The 27,720-nt window shown below is 49.0% G+C and overlaps 2 protein-coding genes across 2 annotated transcripts in view; one reads left to right on the top strand and one right to left on the bottom strand.

Annotated features, from left to right (window-relative positions):
* Positions 1 to 6,903, top strand: part of FANCM (FA complementation group M) — a gene marked incomplete at its 5' end in the record, with an annotated part of 59,753 nt that extends 52,850 nt beyond the window's left edge. Inside the window, 6 exons of the mRNA XM_079537778.1 lie at positions 563 to 719; positions 1,596 to 1,702; positions 3,504 to 4,034; positions 5,062 to 5,419; positions 6,027 to 6,318; positions 6,670 to 6,903. Of these exons, the coding sequence (XP_079393904.1) occupies positions 563 to 719; positions 1,596 to 1,702; positions 3,504 to 4,034; positions 5,062 to 5,419; positions 6,027 to 6,318; positions 6,670 to 6,817 (1,593 nt within the window). The 3' untranslated portion in view covers positions 6,818 to 6,903. The remainder of the gene's footprint in view (positions 1 to 562; positions 720 to 1,595; positions 1,703 to 3,503; positions 4,035 to 5,061; positions 5,420 to 6,026; positions 6,319 to 6,669) is intronic.
* Positions 6,904 to 8,675: 1,772 nt separating this feature from the next.
* MIS18BP1 (MIS18 binding protein 1) lies at positions 8,676 to 26,196 on the bottom strand (the record flags this gene model as incomplete). The annotated part of the gene is given in 17 exon segments (XM_079537504.1): positions 8,676 to 8,770; positions 8,954 to 9,011; positions 9,591 to 9,672; positions 10,194 to 10,351; positions 11,267 to 11,409; positions 12,312 to 12,481; positions 13,307 to 14,075; positions 14,666 to 14,774; positions 15,705 to 15,871; positions 17,856 to 18,019; positions 18,852 to 18,942; positions 19,349 to 19,479; positions 20,357 to 20,433; positions 22,118 to 22,620; positions 24,142 to 24,273; positions 25,393 to 25,857; positions 25,860 to 26,196. Coding segments are annotated over 17 exon segments (3,651 nt in total).
* Between the last annotated feature and the right edge of the window lie 1,524 nt (positions 26,197 to 27,720).

The raw sequence follows: 27,720 nt of genomic DNA, 5'->3' as shown, positions 1-27,720 counted from the left end.
ACAGATGTAAGTGTACGTGTTTGCAACAGAAGATCTAGTTCAGAGAAATGCCTCTGTGAACCTGAGCAGCACGTGTTAGCAAACAAACTAAAAGAGAAGTTGTGAGGTTTCACTTTGTGTTCAAATTGTGAGAATAAGAAAAAAAAAATCTAACTTGTCTGCATCTGGTTTTAAAAAGCCACAAAAATGGCAGAAAGCTCAAGCACTGGTTTGAGAGTCATTTGTTGTAGAGCTTGTCTGTCTCAGTTTAAATCCGTTCCCCTTGTCCTGTCACCATCCACCCTCACAAACAGCCGTTCCCCCTCCTTGCAGCATTAACCTGGTGCAAGCAGCAGTGCACACTGCGTGTGGTTGGCCAGCACTTTGCAGTCCAGCTTCACCCTTCAGCACTCTCTGTGCTCTGTTATTTCCCTGAGCGCTGTGTTCTTCCCATCTCCTTCCCTTGGGACGGATTCTCCTTTTGGTTCTGAGTCCATGGAAGCATTTAATGGGAGGCCTCCTGTAACATCAGTTAATTGTAGCAGTAACGAATCGATTGACTGGGGCTTTTTTTCTTTTTCAGGATGCAGGAAGACAGTTTCTAGATGAAGAAGCTGAGTTGTCCCAGCAGGATGAGAGCTGCGTTTCTTCTGATGAGACTGAGGACACAGACAAGGAGCTGAGCTCCTCACTGGCTCAATTCCTGAATGACGACGCGGAGGTGACACAGGCATTAAATGGTGAGTGGTGTGTGGTTGGTGAAGGGAGGTGTGATAGTGCTGTGTGAGAGCTGCAGCCCTCAGCTGCTTGCTGTGTAAGCAGCGCAAGCCTCAGCTGTAAGCAGTGACTTCCTCAGCTGTGGCAGACGAGGTGCTCTCCATCTCTGTACCTTTACTGTTCGTGTTCTCGTGGGTTTCCTATGGAGTAAGTCTTCACAGGAATCTCTGCTGTGCAATTGCTTTGTGCAGAGTGGAAAATGGGTATTTTGAGGCTGGAGTTCTCTGACTGCGAGTCAGCCAACCCCTCATACAACATTATGAACAAATGGAAGCAGAATTTCCCATTTCACTTACAAAGTTCTGAAGTTGCAGGTCTTCTCGTACAAAGAGGTCTATAACATGATGTGAAATACCAGTACCAGTGTTAAACATAAACAGTGATGTTGGCAGAGACAGAGCTGAGATGGTGCTGGTTTTTGGCCAAGATTCACTTCACCCTGTGGTTCTAAACCTCGTCTCTCCCTAGGATATTTGCATGCTGGAATCGTCCTGTTGCCATTTAAGAGATTCCCAGATGTTGTTCAGGATTTTCCTCCTCCACTGAAATCTCTGGAATCCTAGGATCAAAGAATGGTTTGGGTCGGAAGGTTGGACCTTTAAGACCGTGTAGCTCCACCCCCCTGCTGTAGGCTGGGACACATCTCTCTAACTCAGGGGCAGCCCTCTTGAAGTGCAGGCTGTGCACACTGCTGCTGAGCCCTGGGGGGATCTTTGGGGGTGCGTGGAGAACTTCAGATGTAGGAGGCTGTAAGGAATGGCTCATGGAAAAGAAGGTATCCTAAGAATGAAAGAAAAAATGTATCCTCAATAGTCCTGCAATGTCTTTGTTTAATTCAGACTCTGAGATGAGAGGGGTTTACCTGAAGTCCGTGCGCAGCCCAGCTCTGGGGAGCAGATACAAAATGGTGCACCGGGAATTCAGCAGCACTGACATTTTCTCACAGGTATGGAACCAAACAGTTGCTGTCTGTGTGAGGCTTGGTTACATGTGACGGCATTTCAGTCCCAGTCCTACCTTCAGGAGTTGTTTGCAGCCTATTGCTGCTAAAAAGTAAGTTCTAAGAAAAGATTTTTGGCATCATTTTGATTTTCAAGTTGAAAGCATGCAGAAGCTCTGTGACAGAAGCACACACGTTCCTTTGGCTGCAGTGAGGCTGTCAGCAGTGTGGAGCAAAAGCAGCCCGGTGCTCTGCGTTCATCCCAGTGCAGGAGTCGTGGTCATCACTGCTGAGCCACGTAGGGCTCGTGAGATTCCCCCAGGCCCACCAGCTTACCTTCCCTCTCTGCTCCCTCTGTCCTCCTCTGGCACCTCCCAGGAAGCCCACTCTCACTCAGCACACGATGTTTCCTGTCCTGTACTGAATTCCAGGAAGAAGAAGGAGCCCCAGAGCAGAAGTGTGGCACTTTGGGCTGCTGCTGTTACCCAGCTGTATGCCCTGCACTATCCAGGCAAGCCAGCAATGCCAACAGGTGCCAGTGTATCTAGCAAAAGACAAGGTTAGCTCCCCAGATACAGGTGATAAAGAATGAGAAAATGAAGCAGCATGCTTTCTCTCTCACTGCCATCTCATTGCTGCTGCTCAGCCCTCCAGCAGCCTGAGCCCTCATGTGGCCCTGGAAGAACACGTTGTGTCCTGAGCACGAGCAGCCCTGGAGCTGATCCCCAGGTGGGCTGCTGCCCTGCTGCACGCAGTCACATGTATGCACTAATTTGGAGATGTGTCTTCTGTGCACTGTCTGTTCAGTTTTGTTCTGTTCTACACTCTTCGTACATCACATGGCAAATCGCTTTTTAGTTATTTAGTCTTTAATTTCCCCTCTACTTCATAGAGACCAAATATGTCACAGAACTGGAACAATGGCTGCTTGGGATGGTTTCTTAGCACCCCCCACCTCGAGGTTTATTTCTTTTTCCCATACTCCTGTCTGTATCTCATCCTTGGCAAAACAAAACTGAGGTCTGTATTGATGAAGAGAACAAACAACTTCGGTGGTGCTGGTGGTGATGAACAAAAACTCAGCTTGTGCTCACTGATGATTTGCAAGCAGATAAGAACAAATCATGCAATTCAATTTCCAGCCAGCGTGGGCTTACAGCGTTGGCTTTGTTGTTCACACAGAGGCAGGGTGCTACTGAAGATGCAAAGCCTGAACTTCCATTTCCTTTTTAAAATCATAAAGGCACCGTGAAGAGTTTCTGCCAGCAAGGTGTGTGTGTCTGTGCAGCGCTGATGTTGTATGGTAGTGCTGTGTTTAGAGTCTGCCTGGTTTTCCTGCAAACCCAGCCTGTCCTGAGTGTGCTTCTGTGGCACTGACCTGCAGCCCTGTGCAGTACAGTATTCCTGCCTGAAGCACAGACCTCTTCAGTGGCATTATTAGCTAGTTGATGCTCCCTGAAAGCTTTCTGCTTACAAGTCACAGAATCATTAAGGCCGGAAAGGCCTCCAAGATCACCAAGTGGGTTCAACCCCACCCCACCACGTCCCACATCTCCATCTTCTGGAGCACCCACGGGATGGTGACCCACCACAACCAGGGCAGCTGTGCCAATGCAGCACTGCTCTTCCAGAGAATAAATAGTTCCTAATATCCAACCTGAGCCAATGAAGTCTTACGTGGATGTGTGAGAAGCTCAGGGGCTGTGTGTGTGTGTGGGCCGGGTTGAGAAGCAAAGGTGGGCCAAGAGGAAGAGCAAAGTCACTGCATTCCTTCCCTCTCACCAGGTTTGTTCTTCTCCCCCCACAGATCCCTGAGCAAGACGAGACCTATGCAGAAGACAGCTTCTGTGTTGCAGAGGGGGATGAAGAGACGTGCAAAAAAAGTGAATCGAGCGAGGAGGAGGAGATGTGCGTGAACTTTGATCTCTTGAATAATGAGAGCTTTGGTGGTGGGAGACAGCGGTACCTCACTCGGCGGAGAAAAAAACTCCACAGGGCCAAGGAGGAACAGAACTGCTCAGCGCCAGGGTGGAAGAAGCCATCCCGAATTATTGTCCTGAGTGATTCCAGCGGGGAGGAAACAAGTGTCAGCAATGAGAAGGGCACGGCGTCACCCCGCTCCAGGGCAGAACAGGAGAACGCTGCCTCACTCACAGCGTCGCCTTCGGTCTCTTCTGTACCACATAAAAAAACAGCTGGGGACATCAGCGCTCGTCAGTCTGCAGAGAGCAGGAGTGGGGAGCTGCTGGCCTGCAAGGCGTCTGTGTCCGAAATGCTGGACTTCCACCCAGGGCCTCGCTCCGCCTCAGGGAAGGAGGCTCTCCCGGCTCCTGCTGAGGTGGGTGCGGGGGCTGGCAGCGACTTCTCCCTGCCTCGCGGTGTGCAGCAGGAGCAGCCTGTCCTGGAGGCTGTTCTGTAAGGGCTGGCAGCACAGCATGGGGCTGAGTGCTTCTGGTGAGAGAGGAGAAGAGGTGTGCTGCCAGCTCTGCTCTGTGGTCCCAGCCCTGCTGCTGCCACAGGAAGCTTTTCTGCTTGCAGGGTGTCTGAGCACCCAATAGAGTACTAAGAAAGTTTGGAATCAGTTGCTCTTGAGTCTGACAGCTGTGAGGGAATATAGATCTATTTCCAGTAGAAGAGGGACACAATTAACAATTTGGTATTGCAGTTTTAAAATACTTGTTCACTTCTTCACAGGAAGGGGAAAAGCTGTTTGTGAGGGTGGGTGGTGATGGGACAAGGGGAATGGCTTTAAAGTGAGACAGGGGAGGTTTGGGTTGGATCTGAGGAGGAAGTTTTTGAGCCAGAGGGTGGTGAGGCACTGGCACAGGTTGCCCAAGGAGGCTGTGGATGCCCCATCCCTGCAGGCATTCAAGGCCAGGCTGGATGTGGCTCTGGGCAGCCTGGGCTGCTGGTTGGCGACCTGCACACAGCAGGGGTTGGAGCTGGATGAGCACTGTGCTCCTGTGCAACCCAGGCCATTCTAGAATTCCTCAATGAAAACAGCCTGAGCTGTATTCCCTACCCTTATGCTTTTCTGCTACACCTCTGTCTCTTACATTATTCAGCTTGTGTTGAAGTTGTCAGTGGCAGGGAACACTGCACACTTTGTCACACATGCTGCTCAGTAATTGGATGCTCAACTAATACAGGAGATTTTTTGCAGGGGATTGTAGTATTAATCTGAAATTGTTCCTGAGTTGCAATGTCAGTAAGACCTTTTAAAAAGCTTTTACGAATGGGACTTTTCCAAACTCTGTGGAATACAGGGCACGTTAAGTATCACTTTTGGGAACTGCATTTTCAGCTGGCCTTCATTCTTTGCGCTTACACTCCCGTGATGTCTCAGACACACTGTTGGTTTGCAGCACTTACAGCTGGGAAGCTCAGTGAAGCTCACTGCTGGGAATGCTTCGGGCCCCACGAAGTTCTCTCCAGCTCTGCCCGACAGAGGCACAGCGCTGTGTGTTCTGGTGGACAGCCGTGAGATCTCCTCTGGCACAGACATCATCTCCTCGCTGAAGGCCGTCCATGGGGTGAAGGTGCAGGTCTGCTCGCTGGGCAGCAGCGATTACGTTGTCAGCAACCGCATGGCAGTGGAAAGGAAATTGCAGTCGGAGCTGCTGAGCTCTGTGAACAGGAGTAAGGTCACCCAGCGCATCCAGCGCCTGCGGAGCATGTTTGAGAGAGTGTGTGTGATCGTGGAGAAGGACAGGACCAAACCAGGTGGGTGTTTGGGGGCAGCGGTGTGGGGAGGCGCTGATCTCTGCTCCATGCAGGTCCCGGCCCTGCTGGCCCTGTAACTGTGGAACTGAAATTGGACTGAAAACTCTCCTATAGCCTCTGTAGGCTATGTACATTCATAAGATCACAGGCCGACCTAGATGCACAGAGATACTTAACTACTCATTAGTGATGCATTTCCATCAATTTTGTCTATCTCTTCTCATTACACTGCTTCTGGAGTGCTGCTCATTTATTAGTGGACACAACCAAGTGCTTTCTTCTACATCCTATGATTCTCCTTTGTAGCTCTGTGAAACCTCCTCAGCCCTCTGTGCTGTTCTCTTGCCCACCCCTTACCATGGATGCGTTCCTCCTCTCCTAAGAATCTCTCCCTACAATTACATTTTCGCTGTTATTTCCTACCTCTCCCTCTCACATAACCCAGTCCTGTCCCACAGCTCCCCCATTCTTTTAGAAGCTTTCCATCTTCTTGGTTTTAGTGAGATCTCAGAGCAGGGGGTCCTTGGGCTGCTTGCCCTTACAAATGACTGTTTCACAGTAACGTAGCACTTAAATTGCACTGAGATTTCTGTATCGCCCCCTGCAGGGGAAACCTCGAGGTTTTTCCAGAGGACGCAGCACTACGATGTCACGCTCGCTGCGCTGCTCCAGGCCGGCATCCGGGTTCTGTTCAGCTCTTGCCAAGAGGAGACGGCCGTGCTGCTGAAGGAGCTGGCCCTGCTGGAGCAGAGGAAGAATGCTGCCATCTGCGTGCCTACAGAGGTGGAGGGGCACAAGCAGGAAATGCTCAACTTCTACCTGAGCATTCCCAGCATCAGCTACCTGGCTGCTCTCAACATGTGCCACCACTTCAGCTCTGTGAGGACGATGGTCAACAGGTAACAGCAGGGCAGCACCCTGGGCTCTGGAGGCCTCACTTTCTCACTGTCTCACACTCAGGGTGCTGGCTGTGCTGAATTCACTCCCAGAGCTCCCCCCAGTTCCCATCCCCAGCTCTGTGCTGTTCCTCATGGATCTCGATCTCTTCAGGCTGTGGCTGTCAATGATCCCTGCTTCCACCTCTCTTGCCGCTGCGCCCTTCCCTTTCCTTTCACAGCACTCCCTGGTTCCCAGCAGCCCTCCTGAGCTGGGCTCACTCCGCTCTGCTCCCCACGCAGCTCAGGCCGCCCCTGCTGTGTCCTCACACCCACCCCTCACCCCGGGCTCAGCGTCCCTGTGCTCTCTTGCAGCTCCCCATCAGACATCGCTGCTGGTGCCCAGGTGAGCCCGCAGTGCGCAGAGGAGACGTACCGCTACCTGCGCTACGGCTTCGACACGCAGATGCTGCCCGAGAGCCTCTGTGCCAAGGGGAAGAACAACACCGCCCCCAGGAGCTGAGGAGAGGGACACGGGGCTGCTCTTTTGATTGCACTTTACTGAGTTTACAGTAGCTGTAAAATATGTAAATAAATCCTCAGAGAAACACTGGGGTTTGGGGCACAGAGACTGTGTCTAACAGGGAAGGAGTAGTTACTTTCCTTGCTGTGACGGAGGAGTGGTGGTGCCACAGTGCCTAAAGATGAGCCGTTATCTCAGCACCGCTGCCCTGCTGCTGGTGTCTGCTTTGCACAGATCACAGAGCAGTCCTCGAGGTTAGGGCTGGGATGGACGGAAGCAGGGCAGTAAGCACCCACCTTCATCAGACCACTGCACAGCCGAGTGGGGAGCACCCCACAACCCACAGCCCCAGCTGGGGCACCTCCAGGGACGGACACCCACAGCTCAGGGCGATGCTGGGGCCTCAGCAGAAGCGCCCTGCTGTAGCAGCGTGTGCTGTCACACAGCAGCTGGCTGCAGCCCCGCGCAGGGACAGCCTGCCCTTGAGGCACAGAGGACTCAACGGGGGCCACATCAACTGGAAGAAGGCTCACCTTTAACTTCTTTTCCTTTTCACCAGCAATTTTTCCTTTGGAGGCAGGGAAGTGGAGCTGCGCTCACACATGCTGCAAGGTGGAGTGGTGCCAGTGAGCTGAAAAGGGTGAAAGAGCCGCCCTCCTTCGCTCCCACCCCACTGCTCTGTGCAGGATTGCTCCTCGGGTCTCCATGGTGTTATTTCCCCCCTCTTCCCATAAGGAATGCCCCCAAGCTGCTCCCTGCCCTGCCCAGCTGACTGAAGTCCTGCAGTAGGAAGGAATAGGGCAAGCAGAGGCCCTTACTCACCATTCACAGCTTCAATTAAGGCCAGATGAATAATTATGGCAGAAATTCAAGAAAAGCTGTCTTATCTGCACAGGAATTACTCACAGGCTTCACTCCACCTTACCTTCACAGTGTGTGATTTCACATCAGACATACATGGTGCTGCTGGGATGGCACTGTGCCCATTGTCACCAACTGCAGCAGTGGCAGAGGGACAGCAGAAGCTGCTCCCCCTGGGAAGGTACAGCTGTGCCCATCTCCACGCATGCAGAGGGCTCTCTGATCTTTCTAGGAAAGATAAAGCTGAAGAGCCCAGCAGAGCTCAGCAGCCGCTTTCAAAGCAGCTCAAATGTAAGTCCTGCAAATTTATTTCAGAGCACATGAAGGTTCTCCCAGTAAGGAGCAGGCAGAAAGGGGCACCCAGCAGCTCAGGCATGGGGCCCAGAGCGTGACAGCCTGCAGCGTGAGTTCCTGAGCTGAAGAACCACAAATTACTTTTTCCTGTTACCTCCCATGCAGAGAAAAGAGATGCTCAAAGCTTTATTCTTCTGTACTACACTAAAAGTACTGAGCACTGCTGACAGGGAACAGGAAGCAGTATTTTAAAACGAGTGCTTACATATAACAGTCCCTACCAATTTCAGACCACTGCTTCTTTAAAGCTCATAAAACTGCTGCTACATTCATGTTAAAAAAAATTTCAAAGTATAAAGCACTTTCAATTCATTACAAACTGTGTTATTAAAAACGTACTGTACAGCAACATTCCTAGATTTTATCTTAGAGCAAACCTGTGTATGGGAGCACATCTCTGCCTTCAGCAGGAGAAACACGGCAAAGGAAGGAGGAACCTGGGCAAGGAAGTTCCACTTTGCACACAGGAGAAGCCATCCTCAGTGCTGAGCAGCACCCAGCTGACAACAGGCTGCAACCACTGCAGGCCAGGTCAGCCAAAACGAGCTTCAAGCAGGAACACAGGAGCACAGAGAGGTGGCTGAAGTTCCTCCTTTGGCTTTTTTATACAAGTTCATAAATACTAAATAAAACCTCCAGAAGTTCAAACAGAAAAATAGGAATCTTCCTGTTCTTCATCTGATGTATCTGCTGCCTCAGCCACAAAGAGCTTCCCTACAGCAGGGCTCTGCTGCGCTTCTGCAACATGAAAAACAGGGAGGAGAGCATCAGTGTGTGTGTGCCTGAGCTGGCAAGGCAGCTGAAGGTCCTGTGAGAAACAGGATGCTGGAAAATGATTGAGTGCAGTTGTGAACACCCACACAGCAGCAGCAGCGTGAAGGTGAGTAAAGCTGACATGAAGGAGAAACAAAACACACTTACTTTTATCAAAGGTGAACTTGGTTCTGCTTGAAGCTGGTGTGCCATGCAAAGGGCCAGCCTGCCAAAAAGGAAAGGTCTGCATTCAGACAGCAGTGACAGCAGCATAGGAAAGGGGAAACATTTGAGAGGGGGGAAGGAAAGGCACAGCATCCATTAGAGTGCAGCTGCCCTACTGCTATGCCACATTTTCACACCAGATTTAAAGTGCTCATCTACCAAAATCTCTGGCTAAACCAGTGGCATTGTTCTGCTTCTGGGATCACGGCTGTTCATGGAAGAGGCAGAACTACCAAGGCAAGGACAGGAAAGGAGCACAAACTCAGGGTGCAAGGTAGGGAGTCCCACTTCCTCCCCCATTGTACAGGAAAAAGATAGCAGGAATTGAAAGCATCAGAAAGGTCTCAGAACCCAAAAGCAATTACAGACCCTGAAAAAGACAGCCTGTCTGATCAAGACAATAAATCATAATAGAAGTAACTCTTCTCTGAAGTACACAGACACAAAACCCAGAAGTTTGGTGTCAATGGAGACAGGTCCTGTGCTCCTTCTGTGCCCACACTGCGAGCCAGGGATCCTCCTGCTTAGCAGAACCTGCACTGTTACAAGGTGGAACCCACAGGCAGGAAGCCAGCATTACCTGCTGCTTCTTCACTTTGTCCCAGCTGCTCCTGCAGCCCTGAGTTTTCTGCATCCTGAACACGTGTCTGTCGCAGTCCTTCCTGCAAGCATCAACAAACAGGTCAGTGGCAGTGGTGTGCTCTGCTCAGGGCATCAGCTACAGGCAGCACACACAGTTCTAGTCCAGAAAGAAGATTAGCAGGGCTATTTAAAACAGTTGGCCAATTAAATATAGCAACAGTCCCTGGAGTATGACTCAATGCAGAGGAGTTTAATTTAATCACATGCATAGAACTCATAATGCAAATATCAGACAAAAAGCTTTATCATCTTCCCAGAATGTCCATTAACCATTACATGAAAATGCCACTTCTCACTAAAGAGGGTGTCAGTTTATTCCAATAAAGCCTGAAGCTTTATTGCCAGTGTTTTTAGTTGCCCGCTTACTTGAGTAGCTCAAAATGCACAGCTGTCAGATGGAAGATCTCTCTAAACAAATACCTTAAGGCCTGCAGCCTTTATTCTGCATACTGGAGGTTAATCCCTTCTGAGTGGTCTTTCTCAGAAGAAATGAGAAAGGAAAGCATTAGCAAAGGAACAGCAGCATTCATGCAGTTCCCACCTGTTGATAGGTCCCAGCATACCAGGGCTGATGTGCTCACACTGAGGGGTTTTGGCCAGAGGGAAGACAGCTGAGGAAGGTGTGATTGGGTTGTTTGTAAGTGCAAAGTCATCATCATCATCATCCTCCTCGTCATGGCTTCCCAGGAAGGTTGGCAACTACAAAGACACACCAGAGCACTCAAAGATCTGCCCTTCTTCCAGGCCTGCATAAGAGGCTTCTCACCACTCCGCCTCAGAGCGATCGCAGCCAGCAGCTGCACCCCTGCTCCCCACACTGACAGGCCCATGTTTGTTCTCTCCTCAGCAGGCATTCTCTCCCCATCCCTCTGCTCACTGCAGATGCTTTTCCTGACTCCACTACACATCCCTCCTGAGATGCAGATAGCAGCAGGACACAGCAATGCTGAATGCAGGTACGTGAGGACGCCGCAGGGTGGCCAGCCGACAGCTTGGTCTCACTTCAACGCTCCTGCAGATACCCAACATTTTGCTGCCCCTTTTTTGGTTACTACCACGTATTAAAAGAAAAAAGTCTGATTAAAATTCCAGGCTCAGAGTTGACCATTAATTCTCAGGGAACTTGCGGTCCTTCCATTTCGAAGGGAGAGAGGAGAGCTGAAAAGGTTCAGACAGGAGCAGCACATCACCAGAAACACAGGAGAACTTCCATCATCTTGGAAGTCTTGGACGTGGATGCATGGATTCTCATGGCCAGCCTGCACAGATCAGTCACAGGGATTGCTCCGTTGCACAGCGCAGTCTATAGAAAGCAAGGAAGCTACCAGTGCCTAAATTCTGGCATTTCAGTGAGCCACGTGTTGCTCTGCTTTTGGATGAGTACCAGATCAAGGCTCATGCATCACTAAGTGGAGCCAGTTTGGACAGACAACAGCAGGAAGCCATGCTCCACGTTCTCCCTCTCAGCAACCAAAGCACTGCAAAAATGAATCAGGTGGGTAACCCTCACCTCCCCAAACCACAACTGGCACTGACCAGCTGCCTCGTAGCACACCCTTCAACTACCAGTCAGAGAAGCACGTGGATATGTACAGCTTTTCCAGGTTTACTTACCCTCACTCTTCTGTTTTGAAAGGGTGTAGCAGTGAAAACATCATCATGGTCATCCTTTGGCAAATTGTCCAGGAAATCTCTCATCTGCTGCTTTCTTTTGAAGGTTCCCACTTTGGCAGTTATTGCAACTGGCTCTGTCTTATCTGCGTGAATCCAAGCATTACTTTTTCTAAGACATTAATTACAAAGCATACTCTTAAATTAGCTGGATGCAATCAGAGAATCATGGAATGGAGTTGTAGAACAGAATGGAATCATAGAATCGATCAGTGCTAGCAAGAAGGTTGTTTCTCTCATAGGAACTTCTCACAGCTTCTTTGTGGTCCTCTGGATTTCCATACAATTTACACTTCCAGAAATAAATCCTTCCTACATCTTAATCAGAAAGTTACTGCAGAGCCTTATAAACAGCTGCCTCCTCCTAGGTGAGGAACACAGGTTAAGTCTGCCTGGAAAAAACTCTAAATTGCCCTTTTTCTTCTCCTTTCTGCTTCAGTCTCTTATGGCATCTGTAATGGGATGATAACAGCAGGGTGCAAAGCCTTTGGATACAGCAAGTGAGAGCAAGCCTAAACGCAGCAGCCACAGATGCAGAACTGAAGGAAGAGAGCTGCTCATCTTTGGGAGACCTCGGGTATGCAGGGATCTCCAGCAAGAGACGCCCTCACCTGCACTGCCAACCTTCAGTGAGGTCTGGGAAGGGGAGGATCCTGGCTCCAGCCCTTCCATCACTCAGGCACCTTCCATTGCAGGCACCTGAGCTCCCCTGGTTGGCTCTGCCTTCCCACCAGATGCTCCATCACTGCTTCAGGCCGTGACTTAGCATTTCTGCTACAACATCCCTCAAGCTCTGCAACAAACCTTTGCAGTGTAGAAGACAGCCTCCTTTACTACAGGACTCCAATCCAAGCACAGTAAAACGAAGAACTGCTTATTGTGTATTTATCAGGCGTGTGTGTGCTTATGGCTGCATCTCCCATTATACAATAAATAACAAATTCCAAACGCAAAGACCAACTTATAGTCAGTGCCAAGCGCTCAGTACCTTTCTGTCCTGGCTTTCCTGACCCGGTTTTCTTTGTGGCAGGTCTCTGGGAAGTTTTTGCCTGTTCTTCCGTGTATTTCCGCTGGCAATCCTCAGCAGAACGAGACCCGACAGCCATCGCCACCTCCACCCAGAAACCATTCCTGTGCTTGGGAAACGAAGCCACTGCCCTGCCAAGAGAACAGAAGCACAGCCTTCCTCATACAGGAGAATCTGTGCTGCACTGCCACGCACCTGAGAATAACAGCGTGCCCAAGTGCACTGCGTGGGGAGAGCTGGTGTGCAGAAGGCAGCAGAGGCACTGTAACAATGCAGCTGTTCATGTGAACGCCTGGTACGAGGCGCTCATCATCCTTACAAAGCAAAAAATACAGCCAAACCTGGCTATTTTCCAACGCTGCGTGTATATTAAACACTGCCCAGTAGCTAATGAAGTAATTGTCCAATGTGCTAATTGAATATCCTCGTGTTAGTCTCCCCTCCACAAGATCCAAATACACAAACACCACATGGTCAGTGTTTCAGTCCATCAGGGAAGAGAAATATGACCACTTTTACTGTCTATATATCAGTACTCCTATAATACATGTTAATGTGTTTTTCAGCTTTGTTCGTAGAGATGCCTGTCTCACAAAAAAGCAGGCATATTTGGAAAGTGGAGGAGCACTGAACCACCAAATTGCAGCTGCTAACTGTGCTCCTCTCACTCTGCATTACGTGGAAGAGGCGAGGGCTGCTGCAAGCTCACACACCACAGCTACTGCAGGAAATCCTGGTCTGCTTTATTCTACTGTTCTTTTAATTTGAGAGCCAAAAGTATTTCCTAAGAGGGAATTACAGCAGAAGGAAATATAAAATAACACGGGGCTGCTTCAAAACCAAAACCCTGAGAAATCCAAATTCAGAAGACCACCAGCCAAACATTCCAGTACCCGAATTATGCCTCCTGCTATCTGAGAGAGGCTTTGCCCTCTGAAGACAAGGGAACCACTTGCCTGTGCAGCTTCTGCAGTTCCTTTTGAGACCAGTCATCAGCTGCCTTTGAAAAAAAAGCAAGAGTTTTGTGCACCTTGTCCCCGTTGGCTTCACTCGGTTTTGCTGCTGAAGGCTTGGCAGTTTGATGAACAGCACCGTTTGCTTTTCTGTTGGACGCTTCTGATCTCTTTTCCCTTCTGTGATATTCCTCACCAGAAGAGGTTTCTTCTGTGAAGGAGTCAGAGCTCTCAATGAAGGCAGGTATCCTTTGCCTCAGCTGCATGGAATGGGAGGCAGCAGTGCAGTGTGCGACTGCCTGGCGTTCGCCCGACACCTCGCTTGTGCTGCCCTGCAGCCTTTCACAGGCAGACGAAGATTCAGAGTTTTGCACCTCTTTTGGCAAAAAAGGTTTGTTTTTCCTTCTGACAGTCAACTGGATATAGTCTCTGGATTCCTCTTCCCCATCTTTGCTTGAGGATTCCTCTGTTAAAGGCTTACCTTGACAAGGTTTTTGGGCTGACCTTAAGGAGTACATGTTCTGATCTGTAGTCACTTCTCCATATTCTTTTCCTGTCTTTTCTTTTCTTGTTCCTGTGTTTCTGCTATTATAGTTAAGCTTGTTTGCATCTTCAGCATTTAAGCGAGTCGCCTTATTAGAAAGCCATGTTTTAATTTTATTAATATCACTTGCATGATCACTTTCATCATCTGAAATAAAGCGCCTGGCCTCTCTGCTTCCAGTGGACGTGGCTTTGTTTTTAGTACTCACTCTTTTTTCTTCACCTTTCCCTGAAAGAGATATCAGTACATCACACACTTCAGGTAAATCATTACTGCACTCTGATAGACGAGCAGTGCTGAAAATACTCCCACTCCCAACTCAGAACAGCATGAAGCCAGTTCTGAGCAGCGGATTTAGACTGAGCAAATGCTCCTCCCTCAGCTCAGAGGGAACACAGCCAGCAGCAGGCAGGCCCTTCATGCAAGGGAGACTTCCAGTACTTGCACTCTTTGTTCCCACAGGGAATGTTGGCCTATGCAGCTCCCTCAGGTTGCACACATCAGGCATACTGAGATCCAAAGCACAGGAGCAGAAACTTAAGTACATAAAACTCATAACCGCTTTGATTTCTGGAAAGAAACGATCATGTTCCCATGCTGAACCAAAGCAGCAGTTTACAAACAATTCTGAGCTGTGAAACTGGCCATCAGTGTTACTCTGCTAACTCTTCACAGAAGTGAATGATAATTAAAGGTGTAAATAAATTGCTTGCATCAGCCAGACATCACCACACTGCTGCAGCACCCGGCTCATCATCCACCGAATCCACTCAATAACTTTGGATAGAACAAGCAAAAACTTTTTTTTTTTTCCTTACCTTTATCTTGACTTTTTGTTTTTTCTTCCACTGTCTTTGTTGAATGCTTTCTTTCCTTCATCTTGGAGAGCGAGCTGGTCTTTCTTTTAGGTTTTTCAGTACTATACATCTTCAAAATAAAACAATTTAATCTAAACTTCTGCTACAGCTTACATACCCAGCCTACCGACGCCAGCTCTGGAAAAGCCAAATGTTTACAGGATGGGTAAAGTCAAGACTCCTGCATTGCCCAGAAGCTCCTCAGGGCTGTGTGATGCACACAGGTGCTCATAGGAGTGCCTGTGACTGAGGCAACCTCACCAGACCCAGCTCCATTCTCTAACAGTTAAAATCTCAAAAGCCAGGACCTGTTGGTGAATCGGACACGGCCGCACTGCTGGAGCTGCTGACAAGAGTTAGTGCGCTCCCTGGGCGTATGGGCAATTCATCTTCAGGAAAAAACAGCTGCTGAAGAGAATGCTGCCTTCCTTCACACACAATTCCCTCACCACAGCACTGCCAGAGTTGCTTGAAGTGCCGTAATAAATGAGAATCACCCACCCCAATCAAAACTGAGGAGCGCGTGGACAGACCAAGGTGTAAGAAATGAGGAATCATCTGCTCCTAATGAATATGAAACTACACAGAAAAGGGAAAGCTGAGAACAGCAGAGATGATGCAAAACCCAGCCTACAGCCCCGACGTCCCTTGCGAGCTTTGCCATGCTGGCAGGGACCTGATGTTACACTGCAGGAAGTGTTTTACTTGGGAACCTCTGTAACCCAAAGCAGTACCTCTGCACAACTTCCTGGCCTTCCAGAACGTTCCATTTTTCCCAGAAGGAATCATATATTATCTCAGCTCCTCATGCAACAATTACTTGCTAATTCAGACTTATTTTTTTCTGCTTTAAAATGTTTTTATTATGGTTCCAAAACATTCTACCTAGTCAGGCACTCATTAGAGCAGCCCACCAGTTCAACGCACGCCCAAGTGGCCGCTGTATTTGTTACTGCATTTGACAGAAACACACAGCTCACAGCGTGCAAAGGACACTCACCATGCTCAGATAATCCGTCCCACCTTTCTGAATCGTAACATTCAGCTCCTGATCCACAAACTCACGCTCCCCACACCAGAAGCTGAGCGGGGGTTTGACCAGGCGGCCGCTCCGAGTGTAGATCCCACTGGAGCCGTCCAGAGCAGGTCTGTGTTGTGGTGTTTGATCTGCAAGAGAAACCAGCTTCAGTTCTGCCCAAACGTCGCACTGAAAACTCACTATCACACACTTCACAAGCACAAGAGCGACTTTGTACTTAAACCTGTTAAATTAGAATCATAGAACTGCTCAGTTCTATCAAGATCAAGACCAGCCACAACCCAACCATACTTAGGGACCAGAATAGAGTCCAGAGGAGCCACAAAGATGATCAGAGGCTGCAGCACCTCCCCTGCAAAGACAGGCTGAGGGAGCTGGGCTTGTTCAGCGTGGAGAAAAGAAGGCTGCGGGGTGACCTCAGTGCAGCCTGCAGTACCTAAAGGGAGCCTGCAGACAGGAGGGGAGTCAGCTCTTGGAAAGGGGAGATGGCAGCAGGACAAGGGGAAATGGTTTGGAGTTGAGGGAGGGCAGATGGAGGTTGGATGTCAGGGGGAAGTTGTGTGCTGTGAGAGTGGTGAGGTGCTGGAACAGCTGCCCAGAGAGGCTGTGATGCCCCGTCCATCCCTGGAGGTGTTCAAGGCCAGGTTGGATGGGGCCCTGGGCAGCCTGGGCTGCTGTGAAATGGGGAGGTTGGTGGCCCTGCATGGCACAGGGGGGTTGGAGCTTTGTGATCCTTGAGGTCCCTTCCAACCCTGTGATTCTGTGATACTACCCTAGAACTTGCACAGATGATAAGGAAAATACAAATGTACCACAAAGTAATGATGCTCTTTTACGAGCATGCAGGTCAGAAAGAAGCATACTTGAACAAGACTGAAATAATTATCTTCGTGAATTATAAACCACATCACTGTGAACCTTTAGCTTTGCTTACAAGGCTATGAAGAACTTGAAAGTCACAGAGAATTACAGCGATAAAAGTTGCCACACTGAGCAAATCTTCACAGTAATGACAAAATAAAACAGTTGTCATAGTAGGAGCAACACAACCTGATGACAGTACCAACAGCTTGCAAGCCCTGCCTATGACAAGATATAGAAAAGAAGTTAAAAACCAGAAGCTATTAGTGTCCATAATGAAGTTTGCATTAAGGGGCAAAGAAAAAATGTTGGCCATGGGGTTGTGGCTTTACAGTTGTTTCCTTTGGAAAGAAAGCCAAAGGAGGTAATTCCTCCACAACCATTCAGACCATGCCCAATGCTTGTTAGCACATCACTATTCCTCAGCTCTGGCAATAAACCATTAAGATGCCATAAAACAAACCTGCTGCAGGAACAGATCCAAGGAAGGAGTTAAAGTCAAGCCAGCCAGAAAAGGGTGCAGGCCAGCATTGCATGGGAGTCCCAAGAACAGAGCCTGGAGAGACTGAATCCCACAGACATCCCAGAATGACTGATAAGAGCATGACATACAATACAGCAACCAGGAAAAACTTCAGTCAAGTTTGAGGAACCACTGGTGTCAGCCTCTACAGACCCAACCAGGCTCCTGCTTCCTTCCCAGGGTTATTCCTCAGAAGAGACTCCAAACAACATCTATTTTTCGTACACCAGCAAACCAGGACATGAACAAGCCACTGCTCCTCATTATTGCAGCTCGTGCAAACACAAAGAGCAACTTTCACAATTAGTTCGTTATATCTTCCATACAGCCTGAAATTAACAACACAAAACAAGATATCCTTTGGCAGGAAAAGGCTTTAAAAAGATAGGACAAGGGGGAATGGCTTTAAAGTGAGACAGGGGAGGTTGAGGATGGATATGAGGAGGAAGTTTTTGAGCCAGAGGGTGGTGAGGCACTGGCACAGGTTGCCCAAGGAGGCTGTGGATGCCCCATCCCTGCAGGCATTCAAGGCCAGGCTGGATGTGGCTCTGGGCAGCCTGGGCTGCTGGTTGGTGACCTGCACACAGCAGGGGTTGGAGCTGGATGAGCACTGTGCTCCTGTGCAACCCAGGCCATTCTATGGCTCTATGAAAACAACAACGCCACCAAAGCCAAGCTATCACAAGCTATCCATTTCTTCCCTAGAGAAAAAGATTACCAAGACTCACAGGTGTGCTCATCTTTCCTTGGTAGCACTTCATACGTAGTGTTCCTCGTTCCACGCTTCCTTACATTTCTTGGTGACTCTTCCGAACTTCTCGCCCCATCTGTATCCACCACTGAGTCACTCTCATCATTTTTATCCTCACTGATCCTTTTTTTGCGTTCTTTCCTAATGATTTAGAGTTTAAGAAAAAAAATAATAAAGACCTGTATAATCAAAGAATATTAGGATGTTATAATCACCAAACAAACAAGAGAGTTAGGCAAAACAGACTATGATAACAAAAGAGAATAAACAGAAGGTTTACACCTATCCTGGGCTCACTCACAAACTCCAGCAGAGCAGATCTCCAGAAGAGACCCTTTCCCACTGGCAGCCAGCTCTTAAATAGGTCTAAGATGGGTGGAGCCAGGCAGCACAGGTGGATTGCCTTCACCTGTGCTCCTCTGGTTGGCTCATTGCTCACCTCAGGTGATCAATCAGAGGTTCAGGCTGTGACTCAGCAGTTCCCATACCAGACCCCAAGCAGTTACCCTTTAACAAAAGACCTACGTAGACTCCAAGTCTTCTCCCCATCCCAGCAAAACCCAACAGCACAGTGCAGCTCTACTCACAGGGTAGCTAAATAGTGGCATGGCTCAAGGCACTGAATCAGCAATGCCCTTCACTTGTGCTGATCCCATCTCAACAGAAACAATCCAAAGCAGTGTTATGAAGAAGAGTGAGAGGCTGAGGCCCTGGGCAGCCTGGGCTGCTATGAAATGTGGAGGTTGGTGGCCCTGCCTGTGGCAGGGGGTTGGAGCTTCATGATCCTTGAGGTCCCTTCCAACCCAGGCCATTCTGTGATTTGTGATGTGATTCTTCCAACAAAGCGACCAGAATTTGCCTGGATCAAAGTCTCCACAAACACATCTGCAATCTTTCATCTTTCACTAAGATCCTTAAAAATCAACTAATACTTGTGAGAGTATTACAATTAAACAATTGCCAAAGGAATTACCTTCTTAATTCCTTGAGTAACTCCTCAACGTGTTCCTTCCACCTTTTGGAAAACCCAAAGTTAAATCTTTTGATGAACTGATAGGAAAATCCTGTGTGAAACAGAAGTGGCATTAAGCACAGCTGAGCAATATTGTTAATCAGGAAGCACAGAAATAGCACTTGGTCTGATCCGTTTGTAGGCACTTCAGAAACTCACTGACATCTTAAAACTCAGAGAGACAGGCTTTGCCAGTTTGAAAGAACTGTGTGTGTCATGGTGAAGTGAACCGAGGGCCACAGGATGCAGACATCAGCAAGTGAAGATGGCATTCTAGTTTTTGGGAGCCAGGAACAGAAGCCCACCCAGCACTGATGGACTGGGCAAAGCTCCCAGCTCCATTCAAAGCCCCCTGAGCTCAGACTGCAGAGTAACACCAACATTCACTTTGGCAGTACGTGCAAGATAGCAGAAAGCAGCCATAATTCTACAGCTCTCCTTAAGAATGATCTTCTTACCTTCTTTTCTCATCCAAACAGAATCTATATGTCCCTGTAGCAGGTAGATATTGCCAGATGATGTTTTAACTTGGTTGTAAGCTACACGTTCTACAACTGCATTGCTATGCCATAACATATCCTTCATATCTCTAAGAAAAGATAAATAATATTAACAACACACATGCACAAAAAAAAAAAAGCCAACACAATTTTCATAAAAGGAGGAATTTAAGACAAGAAATTGTTATCCCACACCAGTGTGACAGTACTACCCATGTGATGAGTCACACGGACACTGGTAGGAAGTGCTGGGTTTTCCTTTCTTAGCTTGGAAGATTTTCTGGACATCTTATTTAATATTTGGACAGGAAATAAAAGAATATAAAATAAAACAATATAGACAGAATAAAACTTGCCACTGCTGCAAGTGTTCATCACAGAACATGCCTGGCATGAGGCTGCAAAATCAAAGTAGGCTAAAGGACTCCACTGAGCTCCATGTTGCAGTGATACCTTCGTGGATGTTATAGAGGTACTATTATACAAGTCCAGTTTAAGTTTATAGAGGTGCTATTATACAAGTCCAGTTTAAGTGGGAGTATTTTGTTTCTTACCTTTCTATTTAAAAGACAATAACTGAAGAAGGAGCTCCAGTCCATGCAAAAATTAGAGACTAACAAGTGGTTAGGGAACCTCTCCGTGAGAAATAAAAGTGAGCATTAAGGTAAAAAGAACCTCCGTGGGATGTTTTTAAGTACACTTTTGTAGCAGTAAACAGAGCTGCAGAGCAGCACTAAGGGCAAACGGCCCAAATGCTGACCTGCCTCACGTGCCACAAACAGCAGAGCTCTCTTCAGACCTTCAGGCAGCAGAACTGCGCGGAACCGATTCTAACAGCGACCAAGGTACTGCAAGCCCACGAGCTCATCCCCACATCTCAAGGGATGCGACCAGCTCTAGGGCTGAGATGTTGAAAAGCCTCCAACATGCCTCACGCTGCATTTAAATCAGAAATGTTGGTCTTACCTTCGCTTTCCTTCGACGCACACTGCAGTGTTACCGCTCATCACTTTAATGCGCCACCTGGAAAGGCAGATTCTTTTCTGTGGGGAAAAAAAGATCAGATCTGCCATGGTTCTTGTATCAGACTAAGCCATGTAACACTGCCAATGTGCTGGCAAAGTAGAAACCAACTCCTGTACAGCTTGAGAATCTATTTAGGCATCATCTTCCAGACCAAAAAAACCTGAAACCAGCCATTAAATGCATAAATGTAGAATCACAAGCAAGTTGGATCACAGTGCAGAATATATGAATTTCAAACAAACTCTTTGAGAAACTTAGCATTGGCTTTTGGAAGTCAAACTCATTGGCCAGGGCTCCTAGCAAACCCAAAAAGCCCTCCTCAAAAAGCACCACCAGCACGCCATCCCTCTTACACACCATCAGTCCTCAGAGCACCGCTCACAAAAACAAGTTGTCATCAGAAAATAAAGTTATTAGCTACATTCTTACTAAAATTCAGCACATTAAAATGACTGTGTCCAATACTAAAAACTGCTGGACATTCACTGTGCACAACCTTCATATTTTAAGAGATCACTTTGGGCTGAAATGTCTCATGGGTACCACAAAAGCACAGCCCCTGGGGAGCCCCTAGGCTCACTGCTGAGGTTCAGCTTCACAACACACTGCTTTCCTCGAGATCGAATCAGCAAGCTCTAAGTACCACCAAGTGCTTATTGAAGAGAAAATTCTATCTGCAAACTAAACTTCTAGGAAAAATTCTTGCCTCCCATAACATCAGTTTGGTATTCTGGCACTAAACCCAAGATCTCCACCTCCCTATCCAATACACAGAGATTCAGTGAGCTCAAGGGCCACCGAGCCTACAGCTAGGAATTATCTTCCCTCCTCCTCTCAGCTTTGCCTATACATCCAAGAGCTGAGTGGGACATCACAGCAGTGGGGCAATGAACGTATTTAATTCATCTCCCAGAAAATCCCTTCAAGCTGAGAGCTCTTCGAGCCCAGACTGCAGCTTGTGAACACTAAAGGAAAAAGCCTTTTACACAAACCAACCAAACCTTCGTCTGGGAAAAAAAAAATGAAGTCTTTTGAGAGGAAAATATTTACCACTACAGTCTGAGGAGGTTTTACTCTGCTCAGCTTCACCACGCCACCTCAAAAAAACAGGGGGAAAACAAATGGTGAAAGAAGCCTTGTGGGCTGAGCTAAAGAACAGCTTGATTTAATTAAAAAAAAAAAAACAAACAACAAAAAACAACACAAAGACTGTACAGAAGCAAAAGGAGAAAATTACTCTCTGCTTCTCATCAGCGAGCAACGCTCGGCTACACCTTAGGAAACAGAGCCTCAACTGATGTAGCACAGTGTTGGAGGACACTGCCATAATGAGAGCTCCCCTCCTCCTTCCCCGGCTCCCACTGCTGCTGCGATGTCCCACGGTGTGAGATATCAGTTGGGTGCCATAGGGCAGCACCCCAGCACCGCTCCCTCCCCGCTGGCTCTGGGGCAGCCTTGCTGCTGTGCCAGCACTGCCCAGCGAGAGACGGAGCGGTGCTGCACATCACTGCTGCTCCAGCGACAAGCGCAGGGTGCAGCCCTGTCTGGGCTGCTGCATGGAAGGTGGACTCCATCCCAGAGTCACACCCAGCAGTTTCAGCTGTGCACTCATTACTTCTGACAGAAAAACATGACACAAGCTACAGGCAGCCCACGGGAAGTTTTACTCTATGGGTGAAACAAGGCAGTAAGTTCTCCCACCTCCTTGTTGGCTGCGACAGCGATCTGACCTGCCCGAGCTTTATCCAAAGGGCCATTACAGTTTTCCTTCTGCTTCTGCTTCCTCGGCACGCTGGCTTTATGAGGAGAGAGCACAACGCTGCACAAGTGCTGTGTGGGTTTCTGAGCTGCAGTCTCCAGTATCTTTTCTGCTCTGTGCTCAGCTCGCTGGTTGCTCGGCTGCAGCCGTCCTTTCTCCTGCTCAGTACATTTTGCTTCTCTGTTTCCACATCTTCCTTCTAGCTGATCCCCAGGGTCAGAAGGGGTACAATGGACACCCACAGTACTTGCTACTGTATTTAGAGACATTTCATCATCAGCATCCATCGATTCCACAAGGAAATTATCCTCATTGTCCTTAGCAGCAGCCACACACGCTGTCTGAGCATTGGGGAGCAGCTCACCACAAGCAGATTCGATTACTGGCTTTTCTGCAGCTGGGGGAGGAGGAACGTTCTGCTTGTTTGGGCTTGGAAGTGGTGGATCTGCTGTTAAAAAAAAAAAGAAAAAAAAGGCCATTAGTGATGTTAATAGAAGTATGTTCTCATGGTTAGCACTACTATTCTGAAAGCACTAATTCAACTGCCAATCCTCACAGCAAGCACTTCTTTGAATTTGTTTGTACTAGATTTTCATCACAGATCAACAAATAAGCATCCCACCCTCCCCCAAAAGCAGGCTGATGTACACATCTATTAGCATACTTACCTTTCTTCCTATAGAGAAAAGGTTCTGTTACCCATAAAAAACAGAATCTCAAACACATCCTTCTTTCCAAACTGCAAGACCTTGATTTCTACCCATGCTGCTGCTATGCTGGGAGCTACAGACATTGGTTTCTGAGTTTTCCCCTAATTTAACTGCTATTTTGAAGCTGAACAACACTGTCTTTGCCATGTATCATTTTCTTGGTTTGCATTCTAGGAAAAGAACGATACAACATACGTACGTACAGAGCTGCTCTCAAGAAACCATGCAGAACAAAAATGAATATGGGGAATCCTAAGCTTTAAAATAATAGAGGGTAGATTTAGATGAGGTACCAGTGAGAAATACAGCTCGCTGTGATCAGCAAACTTGCTGAGGATGCACTCGATCCCACCGCCTGCGCTGATGAAGAACACTGGTCCAAGGCAGGCCAACCCCTGAGCACAGCGCCTGCGGCCGCCTCCACACAGACACAGAGCCACTGACCACAGCCTCACGGCTGCAGCCTCCTGACCAATTCCTAACCCACCAAAGAGTCCACCTTCAAATCCACATCGCTGCAATTCAGAGATAAGGATGCGCTGCAGGACCGCGTCAAGGCCCCGCACAACTCCAGGCTGGCACATCAGCTGCCTCCTCTGCCCAGCGGTGCCAGCGCTCCAGCACAGAAGCCAGCAGTGGCTCAGGCACACCCTGCCCTTGGTGAAGCTGTGCTGGCCGTCTCAGATCACCTCCTCCTCCCTCACTGAACATCTTTTTCAGAAGGATCTGCTCTGTGATCTTCCCAGACACAGATGTGAGGCTCACCGGCTTGCAGCTCCCTGAGTCTTTGTTCCACTTTTCTCACCAGGGAACCAAGCTTTTTCTTTTTACGTATTAAAAGCAACAGAGTGGGGAAAAGACTTAGCCAAGAAAAAGTTTAGGATATTTCCACCAAATTCCCATTCCAGTACCAAACTGTCACACCTAATTTATAAAGAGTTCTTAACCACGACACCGTGAGCTCAGTACGTGCACACATGAAAGAAAACACAAACAAAAAAACCAACAGATAAACGATGTCAAACTTCAGTGCCAGCAAGCAGCATCCTGCCCTGCAGCCTGCAAGTCTTAACTCCATCCCCAGGGCTGAAAAGGCAGACTTGCAGGTTTCTCGCACCTCCTTCCTCTGTGCACAGACTACAAAGGCAAATGATACCCTGCAATATTCTGCCAATAGCACACGAAAATTATAAGCAAGAAGAGAGTCCTGAAGTCCCACAAGCTTTTGAAGTGTTTCTAAAGGCAGTACCAAGTACCTTTTTGCTGCTGCTTCTGCTGCAATTTCTGCTTTACACGCAAGAAGAACTTCTGAGGAGATTCCAACACAATGGGGTCTACGTTCAGCATTTTCACAGCCTGGTTCTGAGGAATCCGAATGCAAGGTAATTCTGGAAACAACAGTTCAAAAAATCATTTGGAACTGGGGAAGAAAATCAATGGGGCGGGAGGGAGGAGAAGCAAAATACACATTTCGTAAGATCTGAATGCAAGCGAGATCCATTTTGTAGCAGTAAGGTCTAACCAGCAGTTCCCCACAGAGGAACAAAGGACTCAGAAATCATTACTGATACAAATAGGATGATGCAGGATAGAAACAGGCATTTTAGAAAACTGGGGTTAGAAAGGAAAGTTTCAGAATTTTCACTTTTTGCATAAATTAGAGGTTACTCATTTTTATCACGTTCAACAGTGACAGTGAGGAGGGGCTTTAAGTTGCAGCAAGGAGATTTAGGAAGGCTATTTAATAACTAAACATGAAGCTTGGGCACTACTATCTCCACAGCAACACTCAACAACTTCCCAGCAAAAGCAATCAGTCAGCAGCTGTCTGTGCTACAGGCAAGGTACAGCTCAGTGTTTAGCCTAGTTTTCATTGCAGCCTTTCCATACCTAAAGGGAGCCTAGAGACAGGAGGGGAACCAACTCTCGGAAAGGGGAGATAACAACAGGACAAGGGGAAATGGTTTGAAATTGAGGGAGGGAAGATTGAGGTTGGATGTCAGGGGGAAGTTGTGTGCTGTGAGAGTGGTGAGGTGCTGGAACAGCTGCCCAGAGAGGCTGTGATGCCCCGTCCATCCCTGGAGGTGTTGAAGGCCAGGTTGGATGGGGCCCTGGGCAGCCTGGGCTGCTGTGAAATGGGGAGGTTGGTGGCCCTGCATGGCACAGGGGGGTTGGAGCTTCGTGACCCTTGAGGTCCCTTCCAACCCGGGCCGTTCTGTCATTCTGCGATTCAAACAGATCGCAGATGCACACACAGCACGGAGGAGTTGGGCGGGGCCTTGCAGACCATCGAGTTCCACCCCTTCGCGTGCCGGGTGCCAGCAGCTCAGGCTGCCCACTCAGACACAGAGGAACGCCCAGAGCTTCGGGCAGCAGCGCCGGGCCGCACCGCCTCTGGGTAAGGAACGCGTCCAACCGCCCTGTTTCAGCTCTAAGCCCCCCCGCCCCCGACTCACACAGCCGGCAGAACGCCGCTATCGCTCCCCGTGCGGCCCCACGTTACGAACCTCTCTTGAGCGGCTCCGCGGCCCCGCGCTGCCCACCGCCCGCAAGGCGCGGCCCGGGCCCGCCGGGAGTCAGGATGCGGTCGCTGCCGCCGCCCTTCATCTTCATCTTCATCTTCATCCTCAGGAAGGCCGCGGCCGGGGATTGCCGGGCGGGCGGCTCGCGTGCGCGGCGTTTCGGCGGTGGCGGTCCGGGTCCGGGCCGAATCTCGCTGATCTCGCCGATCTCCAGCGGCTCCCGCCCGCCTCCGCCGCCATCCAGCAGCGTGGATTGCAGCACCGGGCCGGGCGGGAGGAGCGCGGCGTCACCGCGGCACCGCAGGGCCTTCAGCGGGGTGAGCGTGCCCGCCGGGACGGAGCTGAGGAACACCGCCTGGAACGGCATCTCACCGCGGCGGGGAGTGGCGATCATCGCGGCGGGAGGCGGCGGGCCGTCCCGCCGCGGCCCGCTCCTCAGATCCCGGTCCCGCCCCGCCCCGCCCCGCGCCGCTCACGGAGCGCGCGCAGCGCACAGGAGAGGATTTGAGTTGGAACTCCCTCGCGACGATTGGCTGCGGGGCTGCGTGACGTCAGAGGGCGCGGGACGGAAATGGCGGAGCTGAGCGGAAGTGAAATAGTAGAGCGCCGCTTCCGGTTAGGTAGTGCTTCCGGCAGAGAGCTGCTCTGGGGCTGCTCGCTCTCTGCGGGCGGTGCTGTGGCTGTGGCGGCCCCCGGTGCGGCACTTTGGGTTAGCGGTGTGCAGAGCTGGTGCTGCTGCTGGGTGATGGGGAGGGTAGTGAGAGAGCCGCGTAGTTCCTCTGTTGTCATGGGTTGAGACGGCTGTGAAGCTTTTTCTTAAGCCGAGGAGACCTGTTTCACTCGTTACCTGCCGAAGCCTTTGCATTTCTTCCTTTTGGGAAAGCGCAGTAGGATCTGTAAGAAGTTCGGTGAGTGTAGTTCCTCCTTTCTGGCAAAAGGGGGCTGTGAGCTCTAAGAGTGTAGTTGAGGAAGCTGTAGGTGTTCACAGGTGATAAATAAACCTCATTAACAGCGCGAAGCAAGGCTTTTTTTTTTTTCCTCTCTACATGCTGGGCCCCAGGAGAGCTTCCTATGGACAATGTCTAATTTGCTATTCCTTTGTTCCTTAAAGGAGAGGAGCGGTTGATTATGTAAGGAAGTAAAAGTAATCCTGGCTGCCTACGGAGAACATAAGCTTACAAGAAATAGTAGGGCAGTTAATTGATTTTCTTTGGGTATTTATGGTGCTGCATACAGGTGGAGCAGCAGCTGTGTATGGATGAGAGCTGACTGTTGCAGGGCCAGTATTGGGTTTGGAGGTAAAAACTGCAGGTTCTTTAGCTCAGGGTCACACCTGGAGGGTGGCAGCTGTGTCTGAGCCTTGTCAGGTTGTAAAAATTAAAACCAGTAATGGTTTGCACTTCTGATATCCAAGGCCAGGAATGAGGGTAAAACATCTGATGCTTTTGCATGCCTTGGGTCATGATTGTTTTGGTTGTCTGAAACAGCAGCTTCTGCTCTGTTTTGATGCCAGTGAAGCCTGAAGGAGCAAGGAGTCATCCTGCAAAACATGCTCCATATGTGCAAGGTCCCATCAATACTGTGTTTAGGTACTGCACAGATCTTGGGGATTGTTTGGAGTACAGAACAGCATGGAAACAGCACAGGAAAATGCCACTAAGAGAAAGTCAATTTCAGCAAGTCCTGCAGGGTAGGGCTCCCCTCAGCTGAAGGCCATGCTCACCTGCTTCAGATGGCCAGGCAGGTGGAACAATGCTCTGCCTTCTGCATATGCCTCCTCTTTCTCCACTGGCAGGAAGGTCTTGGATGTCCTCTTGCTGAATCTCATCTGACAGTTGGTTTCTAGCCCACCTTATGTTCTAGTGTTACCGGTCAGTAAGCATATGGCCAAGGTATCTGAGTAGTCCCACTGATTTCTTGTGACTGTAAAGCTGAACAGATGCGTTTCCTGGGACTGGGTAGTAATGTGGGCTGATGTTGAAGGTGTGTAAATGAACACTGTGCAAACTCACATCAGAATGCAGAAGCCTTTTTGTGTGGGAGAGGAGCTCCTTATCTTTAGGTAATTGAGTAAGCAATGCTGCAGAGATTTCTTCTAGTGGAAGGCATGCACAGGCATTGTAAGCAAGGCCAAAAGCTTTGAGAGCTCAATGAGCAAAGGGAGAGGAATAGAGAACTGTCCCCACTAGGGAATTTTGAAGGCCATAATAAACCATCCTGCATGTGCAGGCATGCGTATACATGTTAAACATGGGTATATTTACTTCTGCCCTCCCCACCCTGACAAAGAAACCTGTGGGTTTCTTTTCAGCC

Source organism: Tetrao urogallus, assembly GCF_951394365.1.
Source record: "Tetrao urogallus genome assembly, chromosome: 6".
Classification (NCBI taxonomy): Eukaryota; Metazoa; Chordata; class Aves; order Galliformes; family Phasianidae; genus Tetrao; species Tetrao urogallus.
This window is presented reverse-complemented; position numbering and strand designations above follow the sequence as displayed.